Source organism: Aquarana catesbeiana, linkage group LG13 (assembly GCF_042186555.1).
Source record: "Aquarana catesbeiana isolate 2022-GZ linkage group LG13, ASM4218655v1, whole genome shotgun sequence".
Classification (NCBI taxonomy): domain Eukaryota; kingdom Metazoa; phylum Chordata; class Amphibia; order Anura; family Ranidae; genus Aquarana; species Aquarana catesbeiana.
In genome coordinates, this window is record NC_133336.1 from 98,126,560 (window position 1) to 98,141,194 (window position 14,635).

The 14,635-nt window shown below is 43.6% G+C and overlaps 1 protein-coding gene across 1 annotated transcript in view; it reads left to right on the forward strand.

Moving 5' to 3' along the window:
- PLEKHD1 (pleckstrin homology and coiled-coil domain containing D1) overlaps nucleotides 1-14,635 on the forward strand; it is a 59,094-nt gene that overhangs the window by 24,814 nt on the left and 19,645 nt on the right. The window contains exons 9-10 of the mRNA XM_073610716.1: nucleotides 5,010-5,182; nucleotides 10,534-10,666. Of these exons, the coding sequence (XP_073466817.1) occupies nucleotides 5,010-5,182; nucleotides 10,534-10,666 (306 nt within the window). The remainder of the gene's footprint in view (nucleotides 1-5,009; nucleotides 5,183-10,533; nucleotides 10,667-14,635) is intronic.

Here is a 14,635-nt window from a genome sequence, read left to right on the forward strand (position 1 = left end):
AGCCCTATGGACCGAATGCTGGACCACTTTGCAAGAGGCTGCACCTATGGACTATCTGTGTACCAGGATCCAGTGAGTAAAGCCTTTGTTTGTGCTCATACTACTTTACGGTCCCCTATCATGAATTGAATCTATACTAGTGGTGCAGTTGCTAAGCAAAAAAGTATCCTCTGCTAGCAATACATTCCATTTTGGAGTATCCTGCATCACCCCAAACCCCCTGGCTGCCTCTGCACTGTTGGGGAAAGAAACTGTCCAATCTACAGCGGCTCCTTGAGGGGTAGCGCTACATATACAGTATATACAAGGGAGCAGACATACAGTATTTCACAAAAGTGAGTACACCCCTCACATTTTTGTAAATATTTTATTCTATCTTTTCATGTGACAACAACATGTCACTAAAATGTAAAGTAGTGAGTGTTCAGCTTGTAGTGTAAATTTGCTGTCCCTTCAAAATAACTCAACACACAGCCATTAATGTCTGGCAACAAAAGTGAGTACACCCCCAAGTGAAAATGTCCAAATTGGGCCCACTTAGCCATTTTTCCCTCCCCGGTGTCATGTGACTCATTAGTGCTACAAGGTCTCAGGTATGAATGGGGAGCAGGTGTGTTAAAGTTCATCATAGCACCTCATGGGAAAGAACTCTCTGAGGATCTGAAAAAAAGAATTGTTACTCTACATAAAGATGGCCTAGGCTATAAGAAGATTGCCAAGACCCTGAAAATGAGCTGCAGCACGGTGGCCAAGACTATACAGCGGTTAAACAGGACAGGTTCCACTCAGAACAGGCCTTGCCATGGTCAACCAAAGAATTTGAGTGCACATGCTCAGCTTCATATCCAGAGGTGGTTGTCTTTGGGAAATAGACGTATGAGTGCTGCCAGCATTGCTACAGAGGTTGAAGGGGTGGGGGGTCAGCCTGTCAGTGCTCAGACCATACGCCGCTCAATGCATCAAATTGGTCTGCATGGTTGTTGTCCCAGAAGGAAGCCTCTTCTGAAGATAATGCACAAGAAAGCCCGCAAACAGTTTGCTGAAGACAAACAGACCAAGGACATGGATTTCTGGAACCATGTCCTGTGGTCTGATGAGACCAAGATAAATTTATTTGGTTCAGATGGTGTCAAGCGTGTGTGGCGGCAACCAGGTGAAGAGTACAAAGACAAATGTTGTCTCTTGCCTACAGTCAAGCATGGTGGTGGGAGTGTCATGGTCTGGAGCTGCATGAGTGCTGCTGGCACGGGGGAGCTACAATTCATTGAGGGAACCATGATTGCCAACATGTACTGTGACATTCTGAAGCAGAGCATGATCCCCCCCCTTCGCAGACTGGGCCGCAGAGCAGTATTTGTCCGAAACCATGAATCAGACCGAGACAGAAGTACAGTTAAATCACACTTGTTTAATAATAATAATAAAAAGGTAAACAGAGTAAACGTACTCAAAACATAGCCAGAGTTCAGGAACCAGAACGTATAGTCAGACAAGCCAAAATGTCAGGGAGCCAGAGATGAGCATAGTAGAACAGCAAGCAGAATCTGGAGCCAGAAGAAATGTTGTCATAGAGGAGTGGAAGAGGACTCCAGTGGCAACCTGTGAAGCTCTGGTGAACTCCATTTCCAAGAGGGTTAAGGCAGTGCTGGAAAATAATGGTGGCCACACAAAATATTGACACTTTGGGCCCAATTTGATCATTTTCACTAAGGGGTGTACTCACTTTTGTTGCCAGCTGTTTAGACATTAATGGCTGTGTGTTGAGTTATTTTGAGGGGACAGCAAATTTACACTGTTATACAAGCTGTACACTCACTACTTTACAATGTAGCAAAGTGTTATATTATATAATATATATATATATACATACAGTGTCTTGAATCTTGAAAAAGTATTCATACCCCTTGAAATTTTCCACATTTTGTCATGTTACAACCACAAAAGTCAATGTATTTTATTGGGATTGTATGTGATAGACCAACACAATGTGGCACATAATTGTGAAGTGGAAGAAACATGTAAATAATTTTCATTTATTTTTTTACATTTATTTTTTTTACAAATAAATATGTGAAAAGTGTGGGGTGCATTTGTATTCAACCCCGTTTACTCTGATACCCCTAATTTAAATCTGGTGGGCCAGGGGGACAGAGGAATGCTACTCCACATATTTTGGTCCTGCCCTAAATTGACCCACTTTTGGGCAACAGTTAGAGAAATCACCCAAAAATTCACAGAATACAAAGATTCTTGGTGATCCGGCCTTCTTTCTGCTACATGTCTCCACCATCTCACCTAAACTCTGTAAAAGATCCATTGTAAGACACCTCTTGAATGCTGCAAAGTCTTGTGTCCCGCTCCACTGGAAGGAACAATCACCACCGACCATTGCTGATTGGCATCGTAAGGTGGAAGATATCAATAAGATGGAAGATCTAATACTTACTGCGCAACATCAACAGGAAAAATACTCTAAAACTTAGGGACTTTGGAACCAATTTGTCATTTCTGCGGAGAGTACGGTGCTTATTGGAACATAATGTCACACATAAGTCCCGGAGCTCGATCATCTTAGATATCCTGAACCAATGCCATTTCCCACCCCCCTTATCTTTCTTCCCCCCCCCCCCCCTTCTCCCCCCTTTTCTTTCCCTTTCCCTCTTTCTTCCTTTTCTCCTTGTTTTCTTTACCTTTTTTGATCATTGAAAATGAGAAAATTATCATGGGCGACAGCGGGTCTTACCCTACAGTCCATTCTTCATCTTTTCTGACAACAGTTTGACAGTGGAAAGTGATAGATTGTTTCCTGATTATTTTTTCCCAGATTTTTATTAATCTTTGTTGACATTTCCCTTGATATTTTCTGGTATTCTATATACTTTCACAACTGCTTTTTGACATACATGTAAGTTATATGTCTGATGTTTTCAATGTCTTCAGAAGTGGATGTAATAGCCTGCTTTCACCCATTGCGGGTTTCAATAAAAATGATATTTAAAAAAAAAAATCTTTTGGAAACAATTGCCCTCAGAAGTCACCTAATTAGTAAATAGCGTCCACCTGTGTGTAATTTAATGTCAGTATAAATACAGCTGTTCTGTGAAAGCCTCAGAGATATGTTATAGAAGCTTAGTGAACAAACAGCATCATAAAGGCCAAAGAACACCCCAGACAGGTCAGGGATAAAGTTGTGGAGGAGTTTAGAGCAGGATTAGGTTATAAAAAAATTTCCCAAGCTTTGAATATCTCACTGAGCACTGTTCAATCCATCATCCGAAAATGAAAAGAGTTGACACAACTGCAAACCTACCAAGACATGGCCGTCCACCTAAACTGGAAGCAAGGAGAGCATTAATCAGAGAAGCAGCCAAGAGGCCCATGGTAACTCTGGAGGAGATGCAGAGATCCACAGCTCAGGTGGAAGAATCTATCTACAGGACAACTATTAGTTTTGCACTCCACAAATCTGGCCTTTATGGTAGAGTGGCAAGAAGAAAGCCATTGTTGAAAGAAAACCATAAGAAGTCCTGTTTGCAGTTTGCAAGAAGCCATGTGGGGGAGTGACAGCAAACATGTGGAAGAAGGTGCTCTGGTCAGAGAAGACCAAAACTGAACATTTTGGCCTAAAAGAAAAACACTAACACTGCACATCACCCTGAACACACCATCCCCACCGTGAAACATGGTGGTGGTAGCATCATGTTGTGGGGATGCTTTTCTTCAGCAGGAACAGGGAAGCTAGTCAGAGTTGATGGGAAGATGAGAATCTGTGACAAGATTTGAAAATTGCTGTTCAGACGCTCTCCATCCAATCTGACAGAGCTTTAGCTATTTTGAAAAGAAGAATGGGCAAAAATGTCACTTTCTAGATGTGTCAAGCTGGTAGAGACATCACCAAAAAGACTTGCAGCTGTAATTGCAGCGAAAGGTGGTTCTACAAAGTATTGACTCAGGGGGGCTGAATACAAATGCACGCCACCCTTTTCACATATTTATTTGTAAAAAAAAAAAAATCTTGAAAACTTTTTATCATTTTATCTCCACTTCACAATTATGTGCCACTTCGTGTTGGTCCATCACATAAAATCCCAATAAAATACATTTACGTTTTTGGTTGTAAAATGATAAAATGTGGAAAATTTCAAGGGGTATGAATACTTTTTAAAGGCACTGTATATATAGTGTGTGTGTATGTGTGTGTGTGTGTGTGTGTGTGTGTGTGTGTATATATATATATATATATATATATATATATATATATATATATATATTATCAGAGTTTAATTATGCTTTATTGTGGAAAATGTTGCTGACCCCTGGGTTAGAGCCTCTATCAGTTTTTTTTTTTTTTTCCTGCCTGTCAGGAAAGAAAGTGATTGGAAATCTCCAACAGAGATATGGGCAAAAACAAAAACACATCGTTAGTAAAATGTTTTCCATGCTGTCTCTGCCCTCATATCAGTGCTGGTGATTCTCATACCATCCATTTCTTACACATGCATCACAGGAACAGGGCATGAGGTGAAATATCACCATTGGTGTCAGACAGGCATAAAAACCTGAGAGAAATCTTAACTCTTCCTCACTCTATCCAAAACAGAAGAAAACATTTTTGGCTGGAATTAGGCTTTAAAGAGACCCTGTTTGTTCTCTATAGAAATTATAATGTCAGCTTCCTGAAGAGGTAGTAGGCCTCTGACCCCACTGTCCCTCCATTCCAGTGCTGCAGCTGCCTCCGGCTTTCAACGCTTCAAGGAGCTGCCACCATTTTGATTTCCTTTAAGACACGACAGTATACTCCAATGCAGTGAATTAAATATCCAGCCAGACACATTATAACGTCTTCTTTTACTCTGTTTTTCTTGCGTTTTGTTACTAAGATATTTTAATATTTTTACCTTTTCGTCCTAAATGTATCTCACATGTAATGTGTGAAGCCAATGTAAATGGCTGTTTTATGAATACTGCTTTTGTTGCAAGGTGAGACTCCTCTATTTAATCATTGATAGGAGCTGTCTGTGGAAAAGCAGAGGACCATTGCCATCATGGAAGCCAGCCAGGATCCCCGGCAGTCTTCAGCCAATTGCAGTGAGCATCCTAGACAAGGTCTCCATAGCAGTCTGCAGCAGATTGAAAGCAAGATGCAAGTGTTATTGGAGGAGAAGCTTCAGGCTGAAACCAGGTGGGGAAACTATACTGTGCTTCAAGACCTGTGACACGTGTTCCAACAACCCCAAGTGCTGGCCATATCCAGGCAATGTTTGTGGCACTTATAATCACGTTCAATCGCAAAAATGATGAAGCAGTTCAAGTGCTTGTGTTGACTGACTTGTTTGTTATAAACAGGTATTGCATTTTCATACAAGTCGGTAGAGGTGAAGTCGGTACAAGTCGGTAAACCCACTTCAAGCAGGTCAAATGCAGGTCAGAAGGTGGTCAACTGCAGGTCAAATGCAGCTCTTAGGGCTTGTTTACACTGGCTGCAAGGTCTACAGCTCCTCTGAAAAGCAATCCGAACTTGGTAAGGAGGTGCCTGTGGCATGGTTGCAGAATGGCCCTATTTACTTGAGTGCCTGCCGAACACAACAGGGGGAATAATTCATGCCACAGCCAAGGCATATGTGTACACCACTGGCGAAATAGAAAGAAAAGAGGGCACACCCATTATCCCAGATAAATTTATTGTATAAAACTACTCACAAGCATACAGATGCGTAACCACTTAAATATGACACTACCATGTGGCTGTACAGTTTTGGAACCAGCACTCTACAGATCACAGAAGAAACCATTCGGGAGCCCCTGCTGGCTGATGCGTTTTGAAGGTTTTGCATTCTTCCTCAGAGGCTCTCACAGGAAGAAGGTAAAACCTCTGAAACTGGTTCCACGACTGTAAAGCCACATGGTAGTAGCATATTCAAGTGGTTACCCGTTCGTGCTTGTGAGTTGTTTTATACCTTTTTATACAATAAATTTATCTGGGATAATGCACTAGGCTGGTGCTGCGCCCTCTTTTCTTTCTATTTCTCCAGTGACAACAAGGACGCCCCCAGTCCTAGAGGGCAGCAAGGCTAGGAGCAGTATCCCTTGAGGAATTGTCTATTATCCATACAAGTGCTGGGCTACCAATCTTTTGTGTGAGAGTAATTTTATTGTTTATTGGTGTACAACCCTGGCCCCTGACTTTGCAGCTAAAGGGGAGCAGGTGGGAGGTGCGAAACATGGCTTAACCACATGGTTTTACCGGCCCCCAACTGCTAGTGTAAACAAACTTTAATGAATTCTGAATGACCTCAGAAGCATCTCAAACTGATTAAAACTGATGCTTTCAACACAACCACCAACTTTCTACCACCAACAGCTTTGATTGTTTCACAGTGTTGTTATAACCTGTTGGTAGAAGGTTATCTTGATTCCCTGTTGAAATTGCCACACCATTGCCCAACTCTACAGTCAGCTTAAAGCGAAGTTCCAGGCTAAAATCCAAATAGGTCCTAAAGGCTTCACTGCTGGTTTCCCTTACTTGCAGTCCCGGAGCCTGCACCCGAAGCCGATGAACGAATTGGCTTGGGGTGCCGACATCGCGGGAACCTTGAACAGTAACATAAGTGTCCTTATATTAAAAGTTAGCAGCTACAGTATTTGTAGCTGCTGACTTTCAGTTTTTTTTGTAGCGGCTGGAACTCCGCTTTAATAGCTTGTGCATTGGGCTATAAGAAAATACATTTTTTTTTACTGTGGACCCTTTTCATACCAGTGCACCATATGAAAAACATCCAATATTCTGTGTTTGGTGTGTTGCTTTGGTCTTATGCCTTTCAATTTAGGATTAAATAGGGTTCTTTAAAATAAGGTCTATGTATAAAATATTCACTGTGCGAATACCTCAAGCATTCGCACAGCCATCAGGAATAATCACCATATTGTGTCTAATATGTTTATTTCCTATGATTGTTAGCTCCATTTGGTATCCATAATCAAATATTTTTCTAATGGAGGTTGAATATCCCATTATGGCCGATCATAGGGAATAAACATATTAAATACAATACGGCAATTACTCGTAACAGCTGTGCAAATGCTTAAGACATTCCAAAAGTAAATCTGTTATAAATAGACCCTGAATGTATGTGTAGCACCCTCGTCCTAAAAATAGGGGTATAGGTAAATTTAGTTGTGCTGGGTGGTAGCCATCCTGGCTAATTTGTAGTGTTTAGTGGTCAAATGGCTTTTCTCCTAATCCTGTTTAGCTGTAGTTTCTCCCTTTTTGTCAGTAGGTGGCACTGTTGCCTTTGAGATTAGTGTGATGACCTACAGTGCATTCGTTCTGGTTATGAATTAACATCCCTTTCTCAGCCAATCAGAATCGCTGCTATGAATGCTGGGAAAGGTATTTATTTGGAGAGAGTCGGGTGATCAAGGTCTTTCCCACCCAGGCTGCGGTCTGGGTGGATGTCTGTTAAACAACTCCTGGCTGCTAGGCCTGAAGTCTGAGGCCTATCCAGGTGCTCTCCTGGCTGCTAGGCCTATCCTGGTGTTTGAAATTATGCTGAGAAATGCCTGCTAAACATCCAGAAATAATTTGAAAAGGGATGGAGACCTGAGATGAAGTACCAGAGGTGACTCTTGCATGGACTGGGGACCCATGAAGAGCCTGGAAAAGCATCAAGATGGAATCATCTATAGAATTCCTACACCTCCCATGAGTTAAGTTCAATTACCACAGGAGACAGCCTAATCTATGAGGTACAGATAAGCTGGTTCAGCTTAAAGGCTCTTTTCCTGTACTGCTGTCTACTTTATCTCACCATTTTTGTCTAAGGAGTCTGCCAATCTGCCTATCTGCTGATCTTTACTATTTTTGTCCTATGCCCTATCCCCTTTCTCCCACATTTTTCCTGTTGTGAGAAATAAACTTCTCTTTGTTACTTCTCTCTTCGTTTTACACAGAGTGGCCCGAACATCCTCTTCTGGGGTCCCTCGGTGGCCCTCGCAGCTTCTCTCTGCATTAGCTAACCCCCTAGGAGAAGTGATCTCCTGAGGGGGTTACCTTGCGGGCGCGATTCCGAGTCATTAATTCGGCATCCATAGAAGCCGAATGTATGACTCGGCCCCACCCCCGGGTCATTGAATTTGATTGACAGCGGTGGGAGCCAATGGCTGCGCTGCTATCAATCTATCCAATCAAATCCAGGACTCTGTGGAGAGAAGGACGGCGCGTCTCCACCAAAGAAGATGAAGGGGCTCAGGTAAGTAAAACGGGGGGCTAGGGGGCCGGTGACTGCCAGGTGTTTTTTCACCTTAATGCATAGGAGCATAGGTGAAAAAACACAAGCCTTTATAACCCCTTTAAGCATAGAAGTGACTGGCGCCCAATTTTTATCTTGTTCATCACCCACAATGCCTAGTAACCTGCACCCTGAGGAGTTATGTCGGCCCTCCCCGCCTCTGGGGGTCACCACCAGGTCCCTGGAAATGTGGGTTAGGTGCAACATATGTAAGCCTGTGTAAATACAGAGACCTCTAATACATGCATTCTTGAACAAGCACTAACACAGTCAGGCCCAGATTTACTCCCTTTGCCGCCCCAAGGCCGAGTCCTTAATTTCTGCCGCACATACACACACACACACACACACACACACCAGCATTCTCCTTTATCAATGACTGCTAAAATAGATCTATTAAAAACATATCTCCGAACACAAGAACACTGAAAATAACTGGTTTTAATTGTACAGACTGAAAATACTCTGTAATGCAGAAAATGCCTTTTAAAGATTATAGCAGTAAGAAACTCCCTACAATTTTTTAGTTCTAACTTTTCTTTTGGCAAACTCATCGATAATATCTTCGTAGGACAAAGTATTTAAAAGTTCTGACTCAATGGCAAGTAAAGGCTGCGGACATACCACAGGAGGTGGACAGAGGCTGCGGACATACCACAGGAGGTGGACAGAGGCTGCGGACATACCACAGGAGGTGGACAGAGGCTGCGGACATACCACAGGAGGTGGACAGAGGCTGCGGACATGATAGTGTCCTCCTCACCCCCTCACAGTAGCTTCTCTGTCCACCATCATATTACTTCTCCACATCATCAGTGTGCTGTGTCCTCCTCCTGTGCCCCTTTCACCTCTCCACAGGTCAGGGCAGCACAGTGCTGCCCTGACCTGTGGAGAGGTGAAAGGGGCACAGGAGGACACAGCACACTGATGAATGATGTGGACTAGAGAAGTGATATGATGGATGGTGGACAGAGCACATCAGTCTCTGTCCCCTGCATGGCATGGCTTCTGCCTCCTGGGGCTCCCAGTAACATCCTCCTCCCTCTCTCTCTCTCTCTGTCCCCTTTTTTTAACTATGGATTTCCCCCAGCTTCACCCTCCTCCTCCTCAGTGTCCTCCTCACCGTCACCGGCTGCTCGGCTCCTCCGCGGCTTCGCCTATGACGAGTGCACTGCACAGTTGCCGGCCGCCGTGGTCTAGACCCTCGATCTTTTCAAAAATGGCGCCGGGTGGCACAATCACGTTACTGCGCATGCGCCGAGCTCGTACGGCTTTCCCGAGCCCGGCCGGCTTTGGAATGGCACATGCGCAGTTTAGTAGTCGGCTCGTGGCCATCTTTTTTTACAGGCACCGGTGCCGATAACGGACTTTAAACGGGCAGCCTGAAAGGGGGGGGCGGCCGCGAAAGCCGAGCAGTCGCCGCTGGAGAGGTGACGCCCCTGCACCACTGCCGCCCCGAGGCCTGGCCTCGGTGGCCTTGTGGAAAATCCGGCCCTGAACACAGTTATGAAGTAGAGTTCATGCAAAAACAAACTCGTGGAGATATTACACACTGACATCACTATCGCCATAGAAAATGTATACAGAGTATTTTGTGCACCATATAATTTGAACGCATTCATCATTAAAGCTGAATTACATGCAAATTTAAAAAAATACCAATGAACACAGCTATATGTTTGAAGGAAATCAATAAATGCTCATATTTACCCAAGATTCACACATTTCTGAAATTAAGCTAATTGAAAAAGGTGTGAATCTTGGGTGCAAGTTGTGTGAATCTTGGGTGAAAACATTGATAAATAGATCCTTTAGTGATAGCAAATCAAGCACAACTGGATTTGCTTATTATTCATGAAAATTCTTCATCATTCATCCACCTGTCTTGCTCGGATCATCTGACTGGAGGAAATTCACCAACATATAAACTTTTATGGGTAGTCCGGCCACTGTAATCCAGTTTACATGGTGACTACCGAAGATGATAAAGCTTTTTTATTTATAATTTAGTATTACAACAACACTTCTGAATTGATGAAAGCTGTGCGTTACCAGGCACTTTACCCATGGGGAAAAAATTCTTCTAACGTATACTGTATACTGCTAAACAGGTGTATGGCAAAGATGGAATGTATCAACCTGCAATCTTTTTGCCTGATGAGAATCGAATCTCATAGAAAGTCCTTACATTGATAGATGTACATTTGCCTATAAAATATATCTTGATCCTCTTTTCCACTCCCAGGATGAAGGAAAATGAAGAGCGATTTCGAATTCTGGAAAAAGAACGGGCGTTCTACGTGTCTGAGTCTCAGGCCCTGCAGACCTCTCTAGCTGAACTTACTGCTGAAAAGGAGCAAACAGAGAGAGAGCTTAAGGTAAAAACTCTGCTGGTACAAACGGAATGAGACCCCTCCGGGACTGTTCTGCCCAGCTGGGCTTCCTCAGCTAATATGCAGATTGTATATTTATAATACAATACATATATCACTAAATGAATGGAATTTAAAGTTTCGTCAAACCCAGACTATAAAAAAATTTCATGACATACAGAGAGTTCATACTCACAAAGCCACTAAAGCATTCGTTTTGTGTAGAGTGAAATATACCTGGTTGATCCTGCCTTCAGCTGTCCCTCCTGTATTCTCTGTGTCCCCACTGCAGGTTGAGATTGTGTAGACCAGTTGGTGTCCTCTATGGAGCATGCTCTGTTTCTGTTCCCTTCTAAGCTTTTTATTCCTTCCTTTTTCTTATCCGTGCAGTCTATATGACTATAGTGCCACACATGTTGGTGTATACACAATGGTAAATGACACCCCCCTCCCTCCCTCCTCCTCTATGTCCTCCTATTGCTAAAAAAAACTTTGGGGGCAGGATATAGTATGCTGGTTGATTACATTCACTGAGAAACTCGCAAACAAGCTTAGTTTTAATATAGATCAGTATTAAATATATCTAATGTAATTGTAAAAGTAAAAAAAGAGCCTTGGGTGCAGATGCCGTCTGGACAAAATGAAAGCTATTGTCAATCATTTTTGACTCTACCTACACCATATTACCCACTTCCTGCCCAGCCTATAACAGAATGATGGCCGGGAAGTAGTTCTGTTATCCTGACTGGGAGTCATATGACGTCCAGCAGGATAACATGCCGGTGCGCGCCCGCGGGGGCGCGCAGCGCGGTGTTTGCAAGTGCAGCGTGTCAGTCTGACACACCGCATCTCTGATCGTGATAAGAAGCCTCTGACAGAGGCTTCTTACCACATGATCAGCTGTGACCAATCACAGCTGATCATCGGGAGAACCAGGAAGTGCCAGTAAACGGCATTCCTCGGTTTGCGCTGATAGGGAGAGCCGATCGGCGGCTCTCCCTGTCAGAGGGGGGGGGGTCCGTGCTGATAATCAGCACATTGATTATCAGCACAGCCCGATCAGATGTGCCAATCAGTGCCCCAATAATAAAGTCTGCCAGTGCCCATCACAGTGCCAATCAGAGCCCACCACAGTGCCAATCAGTGTCCATCACAGTGCCAATCAGTGCCCAGCATTAATACCTGTCAGTACCTGCCCATCAGTGCCATCTATTAGTGTCCATCAATGCCACCTGTCAGTGCCAATCAGTGCCGCCTGTCAGTGCCAATCAGTGCCACCGGTCAGTGCCAATCAGTGCTGCCTGTCAGTGCCCATCTGTGCCACCTGTTAGTGCCCATCAGTGCTGCATATCAGTGCCGCCTATCAGTGCCCATCAGTTCTACATATCAGTGCCTCCTCATCAGTGCCCATCGGTGCCGCCTCATCAGTGCCCATCGGTGCAGCCTCATCAGTGCCCATCAGTGCCGTCTCATCAGTGCCCGTCAGTGAAGGAGAAAACAACATTTTATAACAGAAACGAAGAAAAACATTTTTTTTTTTTTTTTCAAAAATGTCAGTATTTTTTAGTTTGTTTAGCAAAAAATAAAAACCGCAGAGGTGATCAAATACCACCAAAAGAAAACTCTATTTGTGGGAAGAAAATGATAAAAATTTAGTTTGGGTACAGTGTTGTATGACCGCGCAATTGTCATTCAAAGTGCGGCAGCACTGAAAGCTCAAAATTGTCCTGGGCAGGAAGAAAGTGCCTGGTATTGAAGTGGTTAATGCACAAAAAATACACATTTGATATTCAATTTATGGGGCACTATAAAACAGTTTTTGATATTTATAATTTAAATCGAATTACTCTTCTGTAACTGTTTTTTTTTTTTTTAATTATGTGACTGGCACAGCACCAATTAGGGCCGGCCAGACAGACTTGCACTGTAGAGAGCATACAGCAGCAGAGTAATAGAAGCCCCTCCTGAGGATGTCTCCCTGCAGATGTCAAAGAACAGGGAAAAATCAGTTACTACACAACAGCTCTGCAGGAATAGAGTATTTAGAGGGTTTTAAAAAACAACATACAATTGCATGATATATATCATTTATGTGAATGAATTATGACAATTAACACTTCTCTAATTAGTACCACTTTAACATCATTTATCACTCACTCTTGTCTAAAACTGGCAAGCAGCAGTAGAAACTGGCAAGCAGCAGAGTCGGCAGCACTAGTGTGTCTTCCTGACAAATTCAGATTTTGATCTATCTAGCCTGGTTGATCTGCTGTGCCAGTACATGTAAATGATGGTCTTAGACGACTACTGCATCCAAAGCATAAAAAAACAGCATTAGATTTGGATAGGGTTGGAAAGAGCCAGGTCTTATTTTTGTCCACACTGGAGAGATTCTCCTTCACCTCCTGACCCAGTGACAATGCAGAAAAGGAAAAGAGGGGACATCTCCTCTAAAGTACCACAGACAAAAATAAAAAGCTGATAAAGTTTCTAATCCTTCCACACTATTCCAGCTAAACAAAAAAAGGTTTTGGCTTGAGTTGCGCTGAAAATCCAAAATTTTGAGTTGTAACAGGGACAGGATACAAAGTGAAATCTTCCAGTGAGCACACTTATTCAAACCATGCTAACTAACCTGGAGAGCGCTTTTGTGCCGCTTATGTCTTGAGATGGAAAGTGAAGAAAAGTCTTCTCATTAAAAAATGATAGAGGATCCAACCCTTCCCTACTCTCTCTGCTTTTATGATTTCTACGTTTTTTTTTGTTTTTTGTTTTTAAGTTGAATAGGTATGTGCACCAGCCCCATATACAGTAGACAAAAAGAACCCTTTTGTGGTTTTAGTCTATATTCTAGAGCAGGGATCTCCAAACTTCCTAAACAAAGGGCAAGTTTACTTTACTTCAGGAGGGGGGGTATTGGGAGTAGAAAAGATCTCAGTGTGTAAAACAAAAAATGCCCCATCGTTTGTATTAGTGGGAGTAGTTGTGCTCCATCATTGGTGTCATTAGGAGTAATTGTGCCCCATTGTTGGTGTCTTTGGGAGGAGGTTTATCCATTCATTGGTGTAGCAAGGTCCCAGATCTCCTTTAGTCTAATGAGTGCCTCCAGAGTTAGGGGCAGCTGACATCCTTCTGTGCAGAGTGGGTTACAAGGCATTATTTTTTCTTGAACAGAACTGTGGGAGAGAGGGTTAGTGCCAGGACACCCTTAGGTAGTTGCAGTGTTAATTGGCAGACTCTAAGACTTCTATAGGTAGACAGCCATGCAGGGAAAGACATCCAGCGGGACACCACATCTGCATATGTAGGATTGCTGTCTCCTATGGCAACAGTCTTTTAACAGTTTCTAACACAAGTTTTAATGAACTTGTTTACTTCCTCTACAATCACTTCTTGTAAATCTCCGCTCCCAGTTTCTCTCACTAGACTTGCTGATCCACTGCCACTGGACCCCCTGAGGTCTTCCGATCTTCACACTCAGTATCTTCCTCAAGCGTCAAAACCGCTTCCCTGCTGGGTCCCTTAGCTTTGCACTCCTGAAGCTTACTCCTCAAGCATCACCCCACTGGCCTACTCGGTCCCTGGCTTGGCACACAAGGCTGCTCTGCAAGCGTCACCTCCGCTGGCTGGGTCCCTGGCTTGACACCTGCTGAAGTTTCCCAATTCTTCACCGTCCCCGGTTAATGAGAATAATGCTCCGGTATTTGCTTCAGCTACTGTCTGTGGTCCCTGGTAATAAGGTGGTTGGCCCCTTAGTGGAGACAGCTTCCCCTCTACCTCCGACCATGACAGGTTCTCCGGCCGGCAAAACTGTCACTTCTGGTTGGACTGCAAACCGCAATCCCAAACCTACGCTGCTCTCTTGCTTCTGGATAGGCCCTCAGACAGCCTAGCAGCCAGATTTGCCTGGGATAGGCCCAAACTCCGGCCTAGAAGCCCAGGCAGCTCAACACACATCCACCTAGACAGCCATCC